Source organism: Typopeltis vanoorti, chromosome 4 (assembly GCF_054136105.1).
Source record: "Typopeltis vanoorti isolate ZY-2024b chromosome 4, IOZ_Tvanoo_1.0, whole genome shotgun sequence".
NCBI classification, from domain to species: Eukaryota; Metazoa; Arthropoda; class Arachnida; order Uropygi; family Thelyphonidae; genus Typopeltis; species Typopeltis vanoorti.
Window position 1 is genome coordinate 31,780,453 of NC_143552.1, and position 24,120 is coordinate 31,804,572.

General features: G+C 34.1%; 1 protein-coding gene across 3 annotated transcripts in view; it reads right to left on the reverse strand.

Moving 5' to 3' along the window:
- Sec15 (exocyst complex component Sec15) overlaps positions 1 to 24,120 on the reverse strand; it is a 499,079-nt gene that overhangs the window by 99,167 nt on the left and 375,792 nt on the right. For all 3 annotated transcript variants that reach the window (XM_090391741.1, XM_090391739.1, XM_090391740.1), the window contains one exon: positions 17,338 to 17,447. In XM_090391741.1, the coding sequence (XP_090247867.1) occupies positions 17,338 to 17,447 (110 nt within the window). The remainder of the gene's footprint in view (positions 1 to 17,337; positions 17,448 to 24,120) is intronic.

The following is a 24,120-nucleotide window of genomic DNA, read 5'->3' on the forward strand; positions in this document are numbered from 1 at the left end:
AATCATGATTTAATTATAGCAGCATATAATAACAGCAAGTCACAGTTATCCTCCATAAAGAATCTAAACCACAGTGTCAGAGATACTAACTGTAAAAGGGAGTTTTGTTTTTGTCATGTGTTTGTATTTTATTTATATAAGGGAAATGGATATAACATAACATGGTATTAGTAAACTTCCAAAAAGCATTTAACAGAAAAACACTACATGGAAGGCTATTGCAAAAAAAATAGTATATAAGCTGAATCAGAAAGCGGTAAATTCAAAGAGAAAGACAGGTAACCATAAGCTTTTGTCCTTGGGGTGATGTTATTTGATGTCAAAAAAATATTTATGCTGGAGGTGGTTTGTATGAAAACACCAAACTGTTTTATCTATGGCATCCCAAAAGGAGGATTTCAATAACTGGTGGTAGGAAAGAAGTACAGATATTAGTTGACTGTTGTCAACTGTGACTTTCTTCAGTTTGAAACAAAGAGATGAGGGAACCAGGAGTAATAGTATGCAGGAGTGTGAAATTCAGAGGGAATAGTGCAAAAGGGGTAAAGACAGAACAGATCATTACTGTCATTTAAAAACAACAAATAAGGATAAAAAAATTATCATTTTTTCTTCTTCCAGGGTCTTATTATGACCACAACTGGGACTACTTGCAGTTACACTTGACAGCACCTGAGTGTAATAAGGAGGGACAGGGTAGGTAATCTAGGAAACACCAGGTGATAAGTTGACAGAGATAGATGAGGGAATGTAAGTTGCAGAGTTTCAAGACCAAAGGTATATAATTTCAAGATAGAGTATATAACAGTAATATATAAGCTAGTGAAGGCAATTTGTAAGATAGTTATAACCTATGAAAGAGAAATTTTTCAATACATTTTCCAATTTGACTTCCAAAATAATAAAATTATTACATAATACTCTGACTAAACAAAATACAAAACTAAATCTCCCTGTAAGTATTAAAGAAGCTGACTGTAAAATTTAATCTTGCTCTTGAAGATACTGATATCAATGCTCTTCTTAATTATGATAATTAATATGGTTAACATAATGGCCATTTTATACAGAGTATCATGTCCACCAACATTAGGTAGTATGAGTAATCTATATCATCTTCAGAGAGTATTCTAGACAGAACAGGCATGAAAAGAGAAGTTTGCTATAATAGTATTTTCTATGTTGAATTTTTTTTTTTTTTAAAATAAAGTCACAATTCTCACTACAGTAAACCCATAAGGGCCATGGAAAATCTGTTTTAGTGAATTCACTATAGCAAATTTCCTTCAGAATGGCACTGCATAACAGCATTTTAGTGAGACTTTTCTATGATTTGTTACAATGAGAATAAACATTATATTGTAGTAATGTGATTTTAGCCGAGTTTTTTAAGTTTGTTGTGCATAAGTGCAGGCACACACACACAGTAATCTACTGTTCATCTAGTCACAATGGGAAAAATTTACTGTTCTGATAACTGAAAGGTTGAATCTCATCCAGGAAAGGTTGTAAAAGCCTATAGAACATTAGCACTGTGGGACTTAGGATTAATCCAGGAACTTTGCTGTAGTGAACAAACACGATATTTTTTCAAGCTACCAAGTCACTTCAAGCTGAACAGGGCTGAGGCTCACCCCAAGCAATGAAAACATCTACCACTGAAGTCTTTCAGACTTCCATGCAATTCAAATATACGGCCTGTTGGCCTAATAGTAATATTAGGCCAACATGTTATTTGAATTTCATTTATTCCTACCCATTTTTCACTTATAATTTAAAAAAAAATGTTACCCATTTTTATTTTGCTATTTCACTACTTTGAAAACAGTACATACTGAGATAAATTATTTTCTAAATGTGAGACCTCAAAAATAATGGATAATACAGAAGCAACTTTCACTCTTTTTAGGTGAGACAAAGGAAAATTGGTACAATTTAGCTTAATACAAAATACTGATATATTACTATTTTCTTTTTTCCTAATGAAATGTGAACTTTTTTTAAGCTGATATTCAATATTTTTATCTCTTTAAAATATTTTATTCTTTACTGATCCATAATGAGTTAAATATCAAATGCCATTTTAAATGTCATAAATCTTAAATACAAATCACTGAATAATGAAAATATTTAGTTACTGAAATGTAATGTCATCATTACATTTCCATTTATAAAAGTAGTTAACTGGAATTGTTAATATAATTATTTTTGTATTTTTTATACAAAACAAATCCATATAATTGCTTCAGAATTTGATTTTGATAGTTATTTCTTCATCCAGTTAAATCCCTTTAACACATCATCTTATCTTTTCATATACCATGTTGAAAAATCTTTCTAATTCTTAATAACAGAATTTTCTGTAGACTTGCAGTTAATTTATGCTGCAATATCCATTACCACCAACAGCTAAAATTTACTCTGAATGAATTTATCATTTTTATATGCTTTTAGCATTGATAAATATAATTCAGACCAGGCAACTGACTGGAAATTAATCATTATCAGACCAATCTTTTATTATCTGTCAAAATCTGTGCAATTTATCTCTTCTACTGTCAAAATACTACTCGCTGCCACCATACCACTAATCATTTCTCTCAGATCATCCCTTGTGTAATTTGGCATCGCTAGTAAAACTGTTAAAATTCTTCTTACCTGTTGATCATAGCTTTGGTCACAATAGGATACTGCTTACATGATGATCACAGGTAAGTCACAAAAGGAATGCTGCTTTGCATTTCTGCCATCTGTTGACAGGAAAAAGGAATAGATTTATTTCAGTTGAATTTATAATACTTGGAACTGCAGTTCAATGCATCCAAAACTGCAGTTGTTCTGGCAAGTCTGTAATCAAATTTTTGGGCTGCCTTTCAATCTGGAAATGGATGTTTTATATCTGTGTAATTATGAAATAACAATTAACTTCAAGGACTGTTTGACAATAAAGATGGCATGATAGTTAAATCATTGTTAATTGGAATATATGAAATTTTTATCTTTCACTGAAAGATACACATGCATACACAGAGGGCTATCAAAATAATGGAAATGCCTACAATTTTTTTGGAGAATTTTTTTAAATTTTATTAATAAGCTGTAGTCTGTTATTAATAAGCTCAGGCTGTTAGAACACCAAGAATAGACTGATACAAGTCATGTATATAAGATAATGGAATTTGGGACCATTCTTCCTGCAAAATATGTCCTAACTGTGCCAGTGATGTTGCAGGTGGAAAATGTGAATCTTGGAGAACTGATATTGGAGACAACACCTTGTCTGTTTTCTTACATTGTCATAATCTTTGATACTGATATTCATGATGCCACAATATTCGATATGCTGATACACCTACAATTTCTGCTATTTTGGTTATGGCAGCTTCTGTAAGCCACACTCCAAAAATCATATCATTTTGGAAGTATGATCTTTGGGTGCAATTTTTTTTTATATGATAACATCAGATATCACATAGCAGTGCCATAGATGATGTTGAATTAGCTGTTGTGCAGTTAGTGTGAAAAATGTCACACCTCAGTAACCTCCAAAAAAGGTATGGTCAATGAAATGTGGCTTGCAGGAGCTGCCATAACCAAAATGGCAGTTCCTGAAAAAAAATTCTCCAAAGTTGGTTCATATTTTCCACCTGCATCATCAATGGCACAGTTGGGACATATTCTGCAGGAAGAATGGTCCCCAAATTCATTATCTTATGTACATGATTTGTATCAGTCTATTCCACATTGAATTCATGGTGTTTTAACAGCCCAAGGTGGGCTTACAGCTTATTAATGAAAAATGTGTAGGCGTTTTCATTATTTTGATAACCCCCCTGTGAGAGAGTTTTTGTTTTGTTTTTTTATTTGGGGGGGGGGGGAAGAGGGAAAAGAAGAGTTTACATTCATGATAAAAGATGTTTTTGACATTTAAAACATTTGTGCATGTTTTAAAATTTTCTCTATCCATTTGGGTTAGAGTGTGCACTTGATAAAATGTTTTCTGATACAATACCAAAAATAAAATTTAATCTGTGGTAATTACTTTATACCTGTCTTTATATGCATATGGAATGCAACTGAATATATCTTTTCATGCCACAGAATTACTAACAAAATAAGTTCCAGATACTCTAAATGAACCTAATTAGTATTGCTAGTAATGGTAACCATTTCAGTGCCTAGATTAATCTAACACTGTGATACAGTAATTCAACTGTCAATGACTTTTCCAATTAATTATACAAGACTTGATAGTTTATGGGATCTGAAAAAAATTTAGCATTCCTCTCACACATATTATTCAGGCCTCCATGGAGTCAAAAGACTCATCGTGGGAGGCCCTTCCTAAGAAAGAAAAAGTCTATCAAGACTCATCGAGGGGGGGATCCCCTCCCCTGAGAAACACAAAGTCTATCATACCACTCCTTAAACTCTAAGAACATTGACCGTTCTTGCTCTCACCACTCCATCAGGCAATGCATTCCATGGTTCAACCACCCTTCATGCAAAGAAACCACTCCTCACCCTCTTGCAAACAGTTGCCTTTCGTAACTTCCAGGGATGGCCTCTTGTCATCACTCCTTCCCGCTGTTCAACCAAGCGAAAGAACTCCCCAGTGTCAACCCTGTAACCACCTCTCAACAGTTTAAAAGTCTCAATCATATCACCTCTCCTTCTATCCACCATACTCTGCAGTCCACATTCCCTCTGCCGATCCTCATAACTAACATGGTACAGTCCTGAAACCATCTTTGTTATCCGTCTTTGTACCCTTTCCACAGTTAATTTATCCCCTTCAAATCCTGGGGACCAAATCTGAGAACAATAGTCTAAGTGTGGTCTGATCAGAGACTTATACAACGGAATGATAACCCTTTTATCTCTGCAGTTCAGTGTCCTTCTCATTATTGCAGCAATCCTGTGTTACCTTCACCACCTTTGCAATATGTTCCCTAAATTTCAGGTTTCTATCAATCATGAACCCCAGATCTCTTGTCTCCCCTACTTTCTCCAGTATAACTCCTCCCATAGAGTATGCAGCATCCCATCGATGTTTCCCAAACCTCAAGACCTTACATATTGCTGCATTAAACCGACACCCCCATTCATTTGCCCATCTATCTAGCTTATTCAAATCCTCTTGCAGGGCTACCACATCTGCACTATTACTAATAATCCTTCCCAGCTTCACATCATCCGCAAACAACCGAATATCCCCTTGCAATCCACTGACAATGTCATTGATATAAAGGTTAAACAATATAGGTCCCAGTACTGAGCCCTGTGGGACCCCACTTGTTACCCTCTGCCTCCTTGAAACTGTCCCACCATACACAACTCTCTGATACCTATCAGACAGCCAATCCCGAATTCAGTTGACCAATCTGACATCCAGACCCATGTGCTGCAACTTAAATATCAGCTTATCATGTGCAACTCAATTATCAAATGCTTTCGCCAAGTCTAAGAAAATGGCAGTATATGCCTTTCCCTCATCTAATGCTCTTGTAACTTTATTATAAAAGGCTAGCATATTGCTAAAACAAGAGTGCCCCTTCACAAATTCATGTTGACTCTCATGGATAACACCACCCTCATCTGCCCATTCTTCCCAAAATACTGCATGCTCATTTAGATATTTGAAAATAATAAAATATGTAAAAATACTTATTTACTTTTAATTTTTTTAATAATGGCAAAGAGTGAGGAATCACATATAATATTATGAAAGTATCTAGCATGTTCAAGATAGAAAACATTCTAGAATTAATGAGAGTAAAAATGATCAGTGATGTGAATATATAAGTGTTTGGAAATCAGTAATATATGTTAATCTAAGCACCGTTTGCTGTTAAATCAGTTTTTATTACAAGAAAAGGAATAAGCTTTATGGACAAGGAACAAGGAGCTGACCTCTTAACATAACTGTAATGTTACAAATTAAACATTTAATTACTAATTAAATTTTGTTGTTAAAAGAATATGTAAAATTGCACCTGAATAGTCTTGAACAAAAAGATCACCACCATGTTTGTTGTACTTTTTTTTTTTTTTTTAAAGTTGTTTAACTTTGAAGGATTTTCAATTTATTTAGTAATGAGGCTGAGAAAATACAGAACCAATCTATGTACAAGGAAATATAAAAAAAGTAGGAATGCATATAATACTGCATTATATTCTTGCTTTTTCATATTTTGCATGTGCATGTTACTGGTTCTGCATGTTCTACATTTTCAGTCTAATACCACCTCGGCCTTATCGAGTTTCCGTACTAAAACTAAAATATCTTCAGGTAAACAATTCAAAAGAAGTGCAATAAATACGATGATCACCTTTCTTGAATATTCAAGAATATGTTTCAGTTGATATTCTCCAGTCGATAGATAGGTCAAGGGGATCAGTTCTTTGTCCATAAAGCTTATCTCTTTCCTCTTACTATAATTTTTTTAAAAATCCAAATCATTTTTATTTTATAGTTTAACTTTCAGTTACACATTATGTTATTAATGAAAATGAGATGAAAGCATGTTTCCCAGGTGCAAAGATAAAGGATGCCAACAAAATTGATATAGTTTGCAGAGAAGTAAAAGGAATTGATTGTTTTGGCAGGCATGAATCATTCGAAAGGCAAGAAATATGCTATGAGAGAAGATATGAAATTGCTAGAAGAAGGAAAAAAGGAGAGTGAGAAAGTAAAGATTATGTTTAGTGCCACTGTATTATAGGACTGAACTGAGGAGAACCATGATTGCTAATGAGTCAATGAGAAGATTGTGTAGGAGGAATGATATGCAACTTATGCAACAATGAGATGTATAAATTCAATTTGATAAACGAAAGGACTTATATATGCATGACACATTTGAATGTGTTTGAGTTAGTTGTTTGGCAAAAGTATTGTTCAGTGAGGAGAACTGAAGTGCAAAATCAAGGTACCTAAGGAGTGTTGGGGAGGGGATGTGTTAAGTGTGGGTGCAGCTATCCCCAGGATAACATGTGCAGAAAAGATTATGCAATGTCAAATGCAGTTTCATAGGTTTCTAAATCTGAATGGGTTGATAATGACATTATGCAAGGATATCTGCCGGTTCAAGGGAATGCTGAAATGCATGTACATGAATAGAAGTATCATAAATAAAGGAGAGAAGTTTTTTTGGCATTGGTCAGCTCAATTTGGCCAAAAATTATCAACATCAATGAGACTTGGTAGACAGAAGATAATATAGTTACAACGATAGAATGTGAGGGATATTATATTTTCAGGGAGGATAGTGGGACTAGGACAGGAGGAGGATATTACTAACAACAGTCAAAGTTCTTCAACAAACAAAAATAGAAGTTAAGGATGATTATAGGTCTGAGGAAGATGGCTCATTTGAGGCTATCTGGTGTGAGATGGCTAATAGAAAAATATATTGTTGGGTTCTGTTCTAGACTAGGAGTGCACAAAAATATATAGATGCCATGCATCAGCAGATTAGCACAAGTGCAGAATGAACAATTATGGGAAACTTCAACTATGGAGATATAGATTGGGAAAAGTAAAGCACATGACAAGATGGAAATGAAATTTCTACAGCTGCTAAGGGATAATTATCTGTAACAGCATTAGAAGAAGTATTCAAAACCAATAGACATTCTATCTCAGATTAGGGGAAAGTGACCATGTAGTCTTGTTGAATTCTCAGGTGAGGGTTTATGTGGAAGTACAAAGCCGGTGATGATGACAAAGTTAAAAGGCAGCTCAAAGCAATACCATGGCATAAGATGCTACAAGAAAAGATTGTGTGAGAAATGGTCAGGAATTATTTGCAAGAAGAGGTATGAGACTGCATATATCAGAAGGATAAACCAAGTAGGAGGTAAATGGATGGGTAGTAACAGAAAGCAGGAGCTGCAAAGAACATTAAGGAAGGAATATAAAAAAATAATCACCAAGTTTAGGAGCAATACAAAGCACAGTCGAGAAGGATGACTAGATGGTAAGGAGAGCTAAATCAGATTATGGGAGAAAATTAGTTAAGCAGGCCAAAAGGAAATTCCAAAGAGTTTTTTCGTTAAGTAGCAATGAGAGAAAGAACGATTATGGAAGGATAACTTTAATCAGCATTGATGACAGAAGCAAAAGAAATAACTGAGTTACTAAGTGATCACTTTATAAGGGTGTCTTATCCAGATGGAGATTTTGAACTTGCCATTGGGGCAGAGACTGATGTCAGAATTGAAGTAGATGAACTGGAGGCACAGTATATTCAAAAATATCTAAGTGAATACATTAGCCCTTTCCTTCATGCTTATATGTTGATCAGAATACATTAAGAAAAATTAATTATGGAGACAACTACAGAGCAAAACTTTAGTTTAATATAAACCAAAATGAACATTCGACGTTTCAACCTTCACATCAAGATCATCATCTGGAGCATACACATATATACAAAGAATCAAGCTGCACTACAATCTACATGGTTTGCTAAAGTTACTGACCAACTGTTACAACAATTATTGGCCTGATATCTGGTGAGGGAAAAAAAAAACTTTTACCACATCAAAGCTAGAGTCCTATTATTATTATCTATTAGGTTATGACATTATGCAAGGATATCTAAAATTAAATTGGGCTGGAGAGCAACATGTTTATATATATATATATATATATATATATAAACAAACTATGTAAGTATACATATAAATTCCAACCAACTGGTATGGAATAGTTTCCAATAAAAGCTGAAAATTGCTTAAAGTCCTAAAGTATGCTGGAAACAAAGTAGGCTGAATATGTGCCATCCAAATTCTTGGAATTTTTATGCCATCATTATTGTTGAGATTAGGGTGGTTAATCAAAATTTCACAGGCTTATTTAAATTTTCATTCACACCAGGTTTTTGTATGTTGTAAACAACAAGTACTTTTCGAATCAATTTGGTATAGGGTGTTGAGAGCATGATCTGATAGGCCTGCTTCACCAAAATTGTTACATTTAATGTGTCTTTTGTGTTTTTTTTTTACTCGACATACGGATTGTATGTCCAGTTTCACCAATATAAGATAAGTTACAGGTGCAGTAGATGCAATAAATTCCAGGCTGTGCCAATGGAAGGAGAGGATCCTTAGAGGAGTTGAATATGTTTTTTTAATTTTATAGGTGGTTTAAAAGTGGCATTAAGATTATAATAGTGAAGGATTCTATTGATTTTTTTGTGATAACCCTTTAATGTATGGGATAGCTATGGTTTTACTGTAATCTATATTCTTTTTTGATGAAGTTTTATAAAGAACTTTATTAATAGTATTTTTGTTATAGCTATTATTTATAAATGTCTTGCTAATAATCTTTAATTCTTGTTTAAGAGCTTGTTCATTAGAGCAAATTGTTATAGCTTTGTTTTTAAGGTTGTTAATGACTTCAAATTTTTGCGAAAGGTGGTGATATGAGTAGCATGCATATATTGGCCAGTATGTGTCTGTTTGCGGTAAACTTAAAACCTGTGAAATTCTGATTAACCACCCTAATCTCAACAATAATGGCGACATAAAAATCCCAAGAATTTGGATAATTTGGATGGCACATATTGAGCCTACTTAGTTTCCAGCATATTTTAGGACTTGAAGCAATTTTCAGCTTTTATTGGAAACTATTCCATACCAGTTGGTTGGAATTTATATGTATACTTAGTTATATATATATATATATATATATTTATAAAATTAAAATTTAACTGACTAGAACCCGAAACTCGGGTTCTAGTCAGTTAAATTTTAATTTTATAAATGTATACATCCCGAGTCAATCCTAATTACAACAATATATATATTTTAAAGAATAAATATTTAATGACTTAAACCGAGTTAAAATATGAAGTTTTAATGAAAATGATATGATACAACTAGTTTCAGCCTTTTACAGCCTTCTTCAGGTATCCACTAAAGGTAGAACACAGTAATAAAAATTGAAGTTACAGAAAACTGAGAATTACAGGCAAAAAATGCAATATATAATTGACACAAAAACGTTATATTTTTCAAGTTATTCTATCTAACGCGCTATTCTTTGTTGCATGCGAGCTTCCAAGTTCTCATGAATGCCAGTATTGAACACACGCACACACACATATATATGTGTGCGTATGCTTCAGATGATGACCTTGATATGGTCGAAATGTCAAGTGTTCATTTTGGTTTATATTAAACTAAAGTTTTGCTCTAACACGGTAGTTGTCTCCATAATTTTTCATAATGAATACATTAGTGGAATTGGATGGCATATCAGCCTGTGTCAGAATTCTTTAAGTCTTAGCTTTGGAAAGGTGCCAAGGCAGTGGAAAGAGATTAAGATAAAGGTGCTGCTTGTGTCTTGGAGCAAATTGTTAAATTTTTCTCCAAGACAGAAGTAGCAAATTACAGACCAATTAGTCTCAGGAGTGGTGTTTAAAGTGTTGTAAAAGTTGATTACAAGTAGAATTGTAATGGGTAGATAGCAATATGATACTCCATGTGAGGCAGTATGTATCTGTAAAAGGTAGGTCCTGCCTTAGCAACTTATTTACATTTATAATAGGATGACAGCTGATTTGGTAATGGGAAATGGCTATACCATGATACTGCTGGGCTTTGCAAAGGCATCTGACAAAACACCACACAGAAAATTATTGCAGCTCCTGCTTCATATTGCTATCCATCCATTTAACTCCTACTTGGTTTATAATAAATTTAGTTTAATCCTTTACCCAAGTGTAGGCAAACAAAGTTTGCGCCTGAAGTATCTTCAGGACTGAGGCAACTCGTAGTAAAGATGGATCAAGCTCTCATCACTCCTTGTCTCAGTATCTCCCATAATGCAAAGCACATCTTCTTGCAGACATGTATAATGCTATGCATTAAGGGAAGGGCCACTATCCAGATGGGTTTCGACCTTTATTGAGGTGTCTCGTCAGTGGGAGGCAGACCCAGAAGTGGTGGTACTAAGGCGGAAGCAATGGAGAGGTCATATTTACTTATACGAGTTGCCAAAAGGTGTACTACCTTATTATTACTCTGGATTTAGAGAAAGATGTTGGAAGTTATTTCCCTTCCCTTAATGCATAGCATTATACATGTCCGCAATGAGATGTGCTTTGCATTATGGGAGATACTGAGACAAGGAGTGACGAGAGCTTGGTCCACCTTTACTACGAGTTGCCTCAGTCATGAAGATACTTCAGGCGCAAACTTTGTTTGCTTACACTTGGATAAAGGATTAAACTAAATTTATTATAGTTTAACCAAGTGGAAAATAAACTTCCAACATCTTTCTCTAAATCCAAAGTAAATTAATAATAAGGTGGTACACCTTTTGGCAACTCATATAAGTAACTATGACCTCTCCATTGCTTCTGCCTTAGTATCACCACTTCTGGGTCTGCCTCCCACTGACGAGACCTCAATAAAGGTCGAAACCCATCTGGATAGTGGCCCTTGCCTTAATGCATAGCATTATACATGTCCTCAAGGAGATGTGCCTTGCATTATGGGAGATACTGAGAAGACAAGGAGTGATGAGAGCTTGGTCCACCTTTACTATGAGTTGCCTCAGTCCTGAAGATACTTCAGGCGCAAACTTTGTTTGCCTACTTGGTTTATCCTCCTGACATGTATGCAGTCTCATAATGCTTCCCTCAAATAATCTGTGACCATTTCCCATGCAACACTGACATTCTTTCCTTGTACCATCTTATGCCATGGTATTGTTCTAAGCTGCCTCTTAAGTTGGAGCAATTGAAAATGGATATGAAGCTAGTGGCATGGATTGGTGTGTGTGAGTGGGGGGAGCAGGCTGACATACTCCAGAGAATAGCATATGGTTCAGTGGAATTTTAGGAGAATAAGGTTAATTAGCAGTGTCTCAAGGGTCTGTACTAAGGCTGCTACTGTTTATTAATTTGTATATTAAAAATATTGGGAAGAATTTGGGGGGGGGGGGAAAAGTAATTCAGTTATTTGCTGATAATGCAAAACTGAGAAGGGCAATAGTTGATAAAGTGCAGGATGATTGAAATAAACTCGCAGTATTGATGAAAGATAATGCTTATCAATTTAATTTTGCAAAGATATGCACCTCAGGACAATGTGATTACATACTTTCTATCCCTGATGGTATTGGGCAGAAAATTGACAAGGGTAGGGATTATGTAGTTATAGTGTACAGAGAGCTGAAGTTCAGAGAGTGTACTGCAAAAGTTGGCAAAATTGCTCAAAGGATTACTTGTGGTGCTTAAGGGTCAAAGCTGTATAACTGAGAGGAGACCTCCACATAGCCTTTAAAGGAATGCAGAGAACCGACCAGGGCTTCTGACCTAATGTCCAATCCTCACTTTCTCGTGGTGCACCCTGTTGGGTATCTACCTGGATACTAAACGAACAAGGATGGGCTGGAAATTTGGGAGTTAGCCGACAAAATTGGATTCTTATTGGCCTAAACCAAAATACCAAATGATGGTACAACATGACAAAATGTTGTACCATCAAAAATGTTGTACCGATTAAAATGTTTCATTAAAATGAAACAATTTAATCACTTCTCTCCTATAAATCCCTTTACCAACTTCTACATTGTTATCATACAAAAATCTCCGCCACCTATTTACCAGTTTGTAGCCTGCAGTTTTTACTTAGTTACTCAACTATGAATCCATTCCAATTTAATTTTCCTACTCTTGAAATCCCCAATATAAGCACAATACTTCAGATGTGATCATAACGTGGAAAGAGGTACAACATCCTCAGTATCTTTCTCAACTTCCTATCTATCATCTCGAGGATCACTTACCTCATTATCTTCTTGTAACTAAGGCATCAAATATCTCTTCCAGCCAAAATGCATAACTTTGCTCATAGCACCAGCCTATTCAAGATAATGTTGCAGAAACACCATATCAGAATCATTCCTTACAAGCCTGCTCCAACTTAGCATTATTATTATTATTATTACACCCTCCATGGAGTCAGCAGACTCATCATCAGCAAACAATTGTTGATCTCTCTTATATCATTATCCAATATAATAAAACACAAACATAAGGTAAAGGAACACAGCTCTATGGTATACACCCACAGTGGCCAAACTGCGGCTTGCGAGCCGCATGTGGCTCTTAAGTTTTATTGAGGTTCAACTAACAAATTATAAAAAATATTTATAATTTTTCTTAATTTTCTAGCAGACATGGGACAATCACCTAATAAAATTTTTCTGAATGATGATAATAATTTAAAAAAGCTCGAGGCAAAGCCAAAAAAAGGAAAAAAAAATCTATATTTTTCTCTAAAAATCATCAATGTTTGTTTGCCATCCCTACTAAGCTGTATTCTGCTGTTCAATTGGTCAATGTTTTTCAGTGGCTTGATGAAATTTGCTGTTCATATGTTGTTCGGTAACGTAGTTATATTTATATTACCTTGTCAGAAAATTTAAAAAGATACATTACTGAATTTCGTACTTCTTATATTAATAAAAAGGTAATAATTTAAATTCCAAATGATTTAAATATTAATATTTTATTTTTAAAATTTTATTATAGAATATTTTGCAGCATGACTCTTGAAAATAAACAAAAGCAGAAGTATATCGATGAACATAGAAATTTTAAGGAAGAAGACTATGTTTTTATTGAGAAAACTGGTAAAGCTTTTTGCCTCATCTGTAGTTCAACAGTGAGCAATTTCAAAGTAGGGAATTTTAAACGTCATTGTGAAAAATTGCATTGCAAGTTTTCGTCTCAATATCCAGAAAAATCTGAAATACGAATTAAAAAGCTTAAATTGTTAAAATCTTTAATTAATAACCAAATTAACTTCATGACAAAATTTACTGAAGAATCTAAAACTGTAATAGAGGCTAGTTTTAAAATATCATGGAACATCGCACGTGCAAAACAGCCTTATATCGAAGGGGAATTTATTAAGCAACACATTCTTGATACAATTGAGTCACTGGATCCTAATAATTCAAAACTTTTAAAGTTAATTACTGACATTGTTACCTCATGACATACAACTGAACGTTGAATTTCAGACATAAACTTGAATTTATTATCAAAATTAGAAAACGATATAAAAGACTGTGTAGCATTTAGCTTGGCACTTGATGAATCAACTGACATTACAGACCAACCACAATTAGCAATTTTTATTCATTTCATTCTTGAGGACGGAGTGATGCGAGAAGAATTATTAGATTCAATAGCATTAAAAGACAGTACTTGTAGCGTTGATATTGCCCTTAAAAATGTTCCAAAAAGTAAATTAGTAAGTGTGGCTACTGATGGAGCCGCAGCAATGGCGGGTAAGAACGTAGGATTAATTGGACTTTTAAAAAAAGATGAAAGCATTCCCGATTTCATTCCAATTCATTGTATTTTGCATCGAGAACATCTTGTTGCAAAACACTTTAATTTTGAACATGTGTTTACACCACTCATAAAAATCGTAAATTTCATTTGGACCAATGCAAAAAACCACCGTCAGTTTCGAAATTTTATTGATGAACTTGATTTGAATGAACAAATAAATGATTTATTGTTGTACTGCATAGTGAGATGAATTTCAGATATGTATTTATGTACATACATAAATCTACATACAATGTATTGAACAAATTTGTAGCTTTAGTGAACCTATTATCGAATTCCTAGATATAAAAAAGCAATCACATCTGCAATTAAAAAACAATGAATGGATCCAGGACCTAATGTTTTTTACCAATATAATGGAACATTTACAAAATTTCAATGTGTCACTGTAAGGCAAGGACAAGAACATTTCAGAATTGAGTCAGAGCGTTTTTAGTTTAAAAAAAAAAAAACAACTTTTTCAAAAAAATATAAGTGAAAAGACATTCAAGCACTTTCCACATTTGAAAAAAGCGACTTCAGGTTGTGATATTCTTCCTATAGCCATCAGTAACTATCGAGCAAAATTAAAAAACCTGTTGGACGATTTTGAAGAACGATTTGTAGACTTACAAGAATCTATCACATTTCTATTAAATCCATTTGAAATTGATGTAATTAACAACGATTTCCTGCTTTTAAAAAGCTTACTTCCTGGAATGGCATCAGGAGAAATGGAGTTAATAGAAATGCAAGAAGATGAAGGTCTTAAAATGTTACATAAATCAGTAAATTCAATCATTGAATTTTGGAAATGTGTACCTATGATACAGCCATTTAAAAAATGCAGCATATCGTTTATTATCAATTTTTGGATTGACGTATGATGTTGAATCACTGTACTCAACGATGAAATTTGTAAAATTCACGTATCGTTCTCAATTAACAAACCAAATTATCAAAAATTAGTTGCTAACTTAGAAATCCATAAACCTTCTACTAGTAAAGAGTAAATAAAATAATGCAAATACATTAAAAAAATATATGTAATAATAAATATAATGTTTCAAAAACTTTTTTCCCTTATTCCTTATAAATGATATTGTATTTATATGTCTATGTATATGACTGACATAGACCTTTGGGATGTGGCTCTTAACAATTTCTGGTAGGTAACTAGGGCTCTTGCTGCAAAAACTCTGGCCACCCCTGGTATATACCATTACTTTTGTGATTCTTGAGTGATTCTGAGAGAGCTCTTATCTCTTAGATTCTGAACTTGCATACTTTATTTTCTGATGTCTATTGGTCAATTACCCTCCTATTCATGCGACTAGTTCATTTTTGCCATAAAAACCGATCTAGTTCAGAGAGCAACTCAAATGCTTTAGTCAAGTCTAGTAATGTCATCGTATATGCATTTCTCTTAACTACTGCACTTTTAACTTTACTATAAATTGAGATCAAACTGTGCTGTTTCCTGTAGAGTGTCAAATTTTTTCTGTCTACCAATTTCTGAACTCGAACTGTTAGCCAAATTAAAAAAAATAAAAATAAATAATAAGACATTAAATACTATTCTAGTTCTATAGCATAGTAATAAACATTATCAAAATTTATACGTTTCATGCAATGAGGAAATTATGAAAAATGATAAATTTTCTTAAAAACCTTGAAGCTTAGTAATATTCAGTGACGGAAATTGATTTTAAAGTGGCAAAAGAGGAGGGAGAAAAAATTTTTTTACAAAAATTAAAAAGGTAAAAAATGTATAACAGTTAACAAAATGAAATATCTGATAACTTTTATCAGAACATGTGCATACGCATGTGTGCGAGCCAGAGAGGAAAATATCAATGACTGATGATTTCAAAAGAAGGGTATAATTTTATATATGTTCTAAGTAATTCCAACCACAGCTACAACAAAAAGATACACTTTGAGAACTATCCTCATTTTCATGAAATGATTGAGCACTTTTCAATAAAACAAGGAGGAAAATCAAGAAGTCTATAAAGAAGGATTTTCTTGGCTAATGAATGGCAACGTACTATTGAATGTCTACTTAAATAATGGTAGTTGTCAGTCATAAACTGTGCATAAAAGCTGGCATTAATATGAAGAATGTTACTTGCTAAATAATTATTCTTAGACTGCATTTTCAGTAGATATCTTACTGTTTTTGAATGTGATATGGAATAATGTTCTCAACGTGTAATATGTTTAACATCTCAGCAACAATGAAATGCATCTAATCAGTTTGACAGTTCAGTGAATTAGTTTGAAGATTTGCTTTGATATCAAGGAGACCATTTGTTACCAAAGCATTTTCTATGGAAAGTATGCTTTTGATTACAAAGGCAAAGATGGTCACAGAATTATGACAATTCGGAAGATGAGGAATAGGAAGTAAAGTAATGAGCTGTTTAAACTAATATATGAAAAACACACACACACACACAAAAAAAGGTCTCAAATTTCACTATCCATGTCAACTGCAAGAGCATAGTATTAAATTGACAAAAAATTTATATTCATGTTTTCATCCTAGCATAAGTAAATAATATCGATTGCACATTATTTTCATGACTAGTTACAGGATCTAAAGAATAATGAGAATAGTGGACTTTTCATACAATGGCAGCATGAATGAAAGCATGAAGCTTCTCCTCTGGAGTTTGTATGAGATGGAAAACAAATTAGTAAGATTTTTTATTTTTAAGTCTAGGGAGATGGCAGGAAAGTTAAATGTATTGTGGTTGCCCACAATTATCTCCTGGATTGAATTTAAGATATATATATCAGCTATAATCATAATGATGGTGAAAGTGTTACTATTGCATCAAAAGAGTCTTTGGACATGATAATAACAACATGGAGTGAATATTGTTCTTCAATTGTAAGACAATTTCTGTAAATTATTTAAATTTACACTAAAATTAAGGGGCAAAAATAAAAATCAAACACTTACTGGTAAGTTTGTAAAGGCCCCAAAGGTATTCTTCAAAAAGGCAATAAGATCTCGAATGTTGCTATTGTCATGGTCTTTTTGAGGTTCATTTAGCAACCAGTCATAGTTGTCTAGATTATAAATATATATATATATATAAATGAATGTAGAAAAACAGACTACTAATATCAACTACTTAATTAAAATATAACCATAACTAAAATAGAATTACTGCAAACCTCCTATAAAATACATGAATAATTATAGAAGATATCTGGAGAAATTTAGGTATTATTAGAAGTTGACCAAATTTGATGTTAGGTAGCATGGCACCAAAAGAGAACAACTTCATGGCATTAAATCTGTTTGATTGTTGGCAATCTATTATATATATATAAATTTTTTTCTCTCTCTCCCTTCTTCCTATTCCTATCTATTTATAATCTTGGTGAATCATTTCAGCCTTGAAGTAAGATTAATAATGTTGAAAGTTTTTTCACTTGGTTATATTATAAATTAAAGATGCCAAGAAATGATAACCTTGGTTAAATCTTTTATCCAAGTGTAAACAAAAATGTTTGTGCATCAAGTAACTTCACGACTGGTCTACTTGTATATAGAGGTTAACAACTTTGTCAATTGCTTTAGTATCCCATAATGGAAAGCACAAACTCTTTCAGATGTGTATAATGCTATGCATTATGGGAAGGGTCACTAACCAGAGCATTTTATATCTTTATTGAGGTCTCATCAGTGGGAGCCAGACCCAGAAGAGATACCAAGGCTGAAACAATACAGAAATCCTTCAACCTTGGTATCTCTTCTGGGTCTGGCTCCCACTGATGAGATCTCAATAAAGGTTGAAACCGGTCTGGATAATGGCCCTTCCCATAATGCTTAGCATTATACACACCCAAAAGGATGTGTGCTTTGCATTATGAGATACCAAGGCAAATGATGCGAAGTCATTAGTCTCTATATAAAAGTAGCCCAGTCATGAAGATACTTCACGTGCAAACATTATTTGCTTACACTGGGATAAAGGATTAAACCAAGATTATAATTTCTTGGCATCTTTAATTTATTAGTAATGTTATACTAGTGGTAATTATTATGCAAGTATATATGCATGGTATAAAAATATATAAAAATACCACCATGTTTAGCCATTAGAACATGGAAACATGATTATATAATTCTTGGCTCACCCATGGCACTAAATATACGATACAATTAAAACCTTTTGTAGGTGGGTAATCACAAAAAACTACTGAAGAACTGACATAATAACAATGACAATGATAAATTGTCATTAATGATTGTTGAAAGATTTTTTGCTTAGTTATTACAAAGTAAATTATATTTGACAAGAAATATTCTAGTTTAATCCTTTATCCAAGTGTAAACACACAAAATTTACTCATACAAGGTAGCTCATGAGTAAGCTACCTTGTATATATAGAGGTTGCTGACTTCGCATCAACTGCCTTAGTATCCCATAATCCGAATTATTATGGAAAGGCCACTACTCAACCAGTTTTGACCTTTGTTGACATCTCATCAGTGGGAGTTAGACCCAAGAAGATATCAAGGTTGAATTAAGGCAACAGTCATATTTTCCATATACTAGTAGTTGTATAAAGGCACATCACTTTATTATCAAAATACTTGAAACAAGTAGTAAAAAGATATATCACCATATTATTACACGTGTATGGAAAACATACAATTTAAAAAAAATAAATAAATAAAAAAAAAAAAACAGTGTACTGAATCTCTGTCTTCTGCCATAATTCCTGCCAGTACAAAGTTAATGAAGTGGCAGCTGAAAAAAAAATAAGTTTCAATGCAATTATAGAGTATTTGATTTAAATTTACAAAGAATCTTATCTCATTAGATCATAATCATAGATTATTATTATCAACAGAACTCCATGAAATCAGACTCATTGTGGGAGGTCCCACTCTCATATGCACAGCTCATCATACTTTGACTTAAATGCATTCACTGTCCCTGAACTCACCACACTCTCAGGCAATGCATTTCAATCACCCACCACTCTCCATGCAAAAAATCTACTCCTTACCCCCTTGTTCACACCCACCTTATACAATTCCCAGTGATGGCTTCTTGTTCTCCCTCATCTCCAGATATTCTATGAAAATTCTCATCCACATTAATCTAGTAATTGCCCCTTACCAACTTATGTCTTTATCATGTCTGCCCTCTTCCTTCTATCCACTAAGCTATGTAATTTGCATTCTCTCAATCTGTTCTTATATTCCATATTCCACAGACCAGAAACCAACTTAGTCAATTGTCTCTGAACCCTCTCCAACATCTTATCATTCATTTGAAAACCTGGCGACAATCTGTACACAGTAATCCATATGCAGCCTGATCAAATCCTTGTAATGGAATCAAAACATTCTTACTACAACATGTCAATGTTCTCAGCATTATTTCCATAACACGCTGTGATCCTCACAATTTTAGTAAAATGCCCTATCCACCATCAGCTCAGATCTTTCATCTCCTCCACCTTCTCTAAAATATCCCCACCAATCCTATACTCTGCATCCCATCTTTCCTTCCAGAATTTTAAAACCTTACACTTTGCTACATTAAACTGAAATCCCCACACACTTGCCTATTCAGATAGTCTATTAAAGTCCTTTTGCAAGGCTACAACATCTGCTCCACTTCTTATAACTCTCCCCAAATTTGCATCATCTGCAAACAACTGTATGTCACCATTTAAGCCCTTCCCAATATCATTTACATACAAATTAAACAACAATTGCCCCAAAACAGATCCCTGGGGAAAGCCACTATTGACTTCCTTCATCTAGGATATCACCCCTGCCCCCATATACAACCTGCTGATATCTATCAGACAGCCAATCTCCAATCCAATGCACTATTCTACTATCCAACCCCAACTGTTCCAATTTAACTACTAGTCTGTCATGTGGCGATATATTGAAAGCCTTCGGAAAATCTAAATGTACTACTGTATATACATCCCCCCCCCTTGCCCAATGTATTTGTCACCTTGTTATAAATAAGCAGACTGCTAAAACACGATCTTCCTTTAGCAAACCCATGCTGTCCATTAACTCATATGTCCATCAGTTAGCACATTAAGCCATTCAAGGATTAGCTAACTGTAACTGCATTTTTAAAGAAAATTACAATATAACTAATTAATTTTATTATAATTAATATAATTTTACCATTCAAATTAATTTTATCAAATTACCATCGTTTGATGATGGCAATTAGACTTTGTCAAAAAACTGAATATCAATATGTCTGCATTGTAATTTCCTTAAAAAATACAGTTATGAATAGCTAATGCATAAGTCTTACCACCAAATTAGCTAACTGAAGGTTGGAAAATTCATTTGGTTTTGTAATGAACCTCATTCAAACAAGGCAATGCCACTCATCCTAGACTACAAAAGTTTTGCTTAAATGACCAAGCAGTTTCTCAGAATAGAATGAAAAATGCAGTAATAAATAAATTAATTTTCTTGCATATTTTAAATGTAACTACATAAATTCAAATGTCAATATACGAAGAAAAAAAAAAACAGACAAACAGGTCATTAGTTACTGATTAGATGCTTTTTCACTGCATGTTCAGACTTTCTGTTTAATGGAAGCATGAAGGGGTAGAATTTCAGATTTTCCAACTCTTAGATGTACAATCCACAGATATATATGACAGCTTCTCAACCTCAACATGTTTCTAGTAAATGCAGTGGTAGATTTGAGCTGTGCTAAAAAAGTGTTTTTAATTAATGTATAGTGTGGCTTTTTATTGTAAATTGGGCTGCATTTTTTCAGTTTGGATATAAACATCCTTCAGTGGTGTTGTTGAAATTTTTTGTTGTTTATATATTGTGTTTTGCTGCTTGTACTGCTTCAGCTTCTGAAGATGGCATCCATAAAGAAATATACGTTAGGTGGCATGGAAGGCTTCTGAATGAAATTCTAGCTCTGCCTTGGATTTTTCACAGTGGATGAGTTAATGAAAACTGCTATATGTATGCACCAAAATGAAAAATTTGTGGACTGTTCGGGTAAATGAGAAGAAGGAAAGCATTAACGTATGTGAAAAAGTGTCTTGATAAATTAGAGTGATTAGAAATGGGAGCAAACGTCGGGACTGTAGTAGAAGAGCTTAGGCAGGAGTTAGTGAAAATGATAAGTGAAATGAAACATCTGGAAGAGGATAGCAAACAGCTAAAGGAAAGATTGGCTGATGATAATAAGGATAAGGAAGTTAATATTATGAAGAGTCAAAGGATAGTCATACATCATTGTATGGGGACTTGCTCATTAGAGGTATGATTACTAATAAAGTGCACAAAACATGCTTTCCTGGTGGAACAATGAAGCAAATAACTGAAGCGTTGCAGAAAGGAAACACTGGGCATCAAAATTAGTAGCAGATGTGGGCACAAATGACTTAGTTAGGGAGAAAAACAATGTTGATAGAGACTTGAGGAAGTTGCTGCAGCAGGTAAAGAAGAAAAGAATAGTGTTGTTGGGAAAGTTGTAGGTGTGTTGCCCAGATATAACAACAGTGAATTGAAAAGGAGAGCTGAGATAATGAATAGTAAGATGGCCGAGTTGGGCAAGGCAAAGAGGCTTCAATTTGTAAATCTGTGGAGCGGATTTGAAGGGAAATTGGAAAGGTTTAAAGCTGATGGATTACATTTGAATAGATTTAGTGTTGGGCATTTAGAACGTCTTGTTTTCTGAGAAAGCACAGAGTCAGGAAGTTAATGTAGTAATGATTAAAGTCTACTTATGAAGCAGGATAACACAAATCAAATGATTGTATGGCAGATGGATATGAGGTTGAAGATGTCGTTGTAGCAGCACAAGATGATGGAATGCATAAAGATGAGGATGAGATAGGTAGGAATGGAAATCAGAGTCAGAGTCAGGATCAGGAAAACAGGAGTGGTCAGACAGAAGAGAGGTGTGGTATAGTAGCTGGAACAGAGAATTTTGGTGCTGGTAGAATGGCCTCAAATACACAGGGATTGTTATACACAAATGTAAGGAGTATTCAAAACAGGAGAGTTCAGTTTGTTGCAGTGAGTTGGTATGCCCAAAGATAATTGGAATAAGTGAAACTCGGTTGTCTGAGGAGGATGTGATGTCGTGAATAGAATTAGAAGGATATATGATTTTGAAGGATAGAAATGTGAAAAGATGAAAGAGTGCTGTTAATGACTGCAGAGGAATTGTGTCCACAAAGTGCAGAAGTTGATAGTGCATGCACAGATTTTGAATGTGTGTGTGTGGTATGAAGTTGAAATAAACAGGTTAGTATATATGATAGGATGCTGTTATAGGCCAAGGAATACAGAGAATATAGATTGTGAAATGTTTAGGCAAATTAGTTGGGCATGTAAAAAGAAGGTGATCCTGATGGGAGACTTCAATTACAGGTATATAGAATGGAAGGAGGAGATAGTGTATGCGAACAAGGAAAGCAAGCTTGTGGAATTTATGAGAGATTAGTATCTTAAGCAGAATGTGATTGAAGCAACTAGAAGCTTTAATGTTTTGGATTTGGTGATAACTTCAAAAGATGTAGTTGTTAATGAGGTGTTGACATTGCCGCCAGTTGGTGAGAGTGATTATGAGGTACTTGTTTGGGAAGTGATGAAACAAAAGTTACTGCAAAAATGGATACATGTGGAAGAATAAAGCAGATGATTATAGGAAGCTCTGTAGTCAGTTATCAGTATGTTGGGTAGATAAGCTGAGTGGAAAAGATGTTGATAATGCATGGAAACTCACAGGCAGTATCTGACAAAAGCAATGTATGACTGCATACCAAGATTATGTGAGTAAATAGAGTAGGAGTGAAATGGGTGAACAGTGAAATCAAACTCACCATGTTGGAAAATAAAATGCTATGGAAGTACAAGGCAGTTGGTGGTGATCAGATCCACGAAGAGTATAAAGTGCAGGTTAGAAAGGTGCCGAGCATGGTAAATAAAGAAAAGGTGAAGTATGAGAGGAGACTGGCTGGTCAGGCCAAGGTTAACTCAAGGGAATTTTTCTACTACATGCCAAGCAAGAGGAAGAATAATTATGGAAGATTAATACTTGTGAATAGTCATGGCAATACACTAACAGCTGCAAAGGATATAGAGGAATTATTGAACAAGCACTTTATCAGCATATATCATACTGGTGTAAATGATGCCATGCAATATGTATATAGAAGAGAAGCAAGCATTAGAAGAATTGTAAGTGAAAGAAACAGAGGTGTATCAAATGTTGGTTGGGTCAGATGTTAATAAGGCAGTGGGAATGGATGGCATATCACCACGTATTCTTAAGGAATGTGCACCCCTTGACCTGGTAATTTAATGAAAGTCTTGCAGTGGGTAGGGTTCCTAAGAAGTGGAAAGAAGGCAAAAGAGTACCACTTCACAAGCATGGTTCTAAGACAAGTCTCCAACTATAGGCCAGTCTGTATAACTGTGGTTGTGATCAAAGTGTTGGAGAAACTGGTAAGGAATAGAACACAGGATTGGGTTGACAGACATAGCATTCTTTATGAATTCTTGATGGTCAGCATGGATCTGTAAAGGGTATGTGAGGTAACAAGTGTGTTAGATTAGGGAGAATTATATACAGTGATATTCTTAGACTTTGCAAAAGCATTTGATAGATTACCACATAAGTTGGTGTACAAGCTGCAGAGGATGGGAATAGATAGTATATTGGTTAGATGGATCCGAGATTGGCTCTCTGAACGATACCAG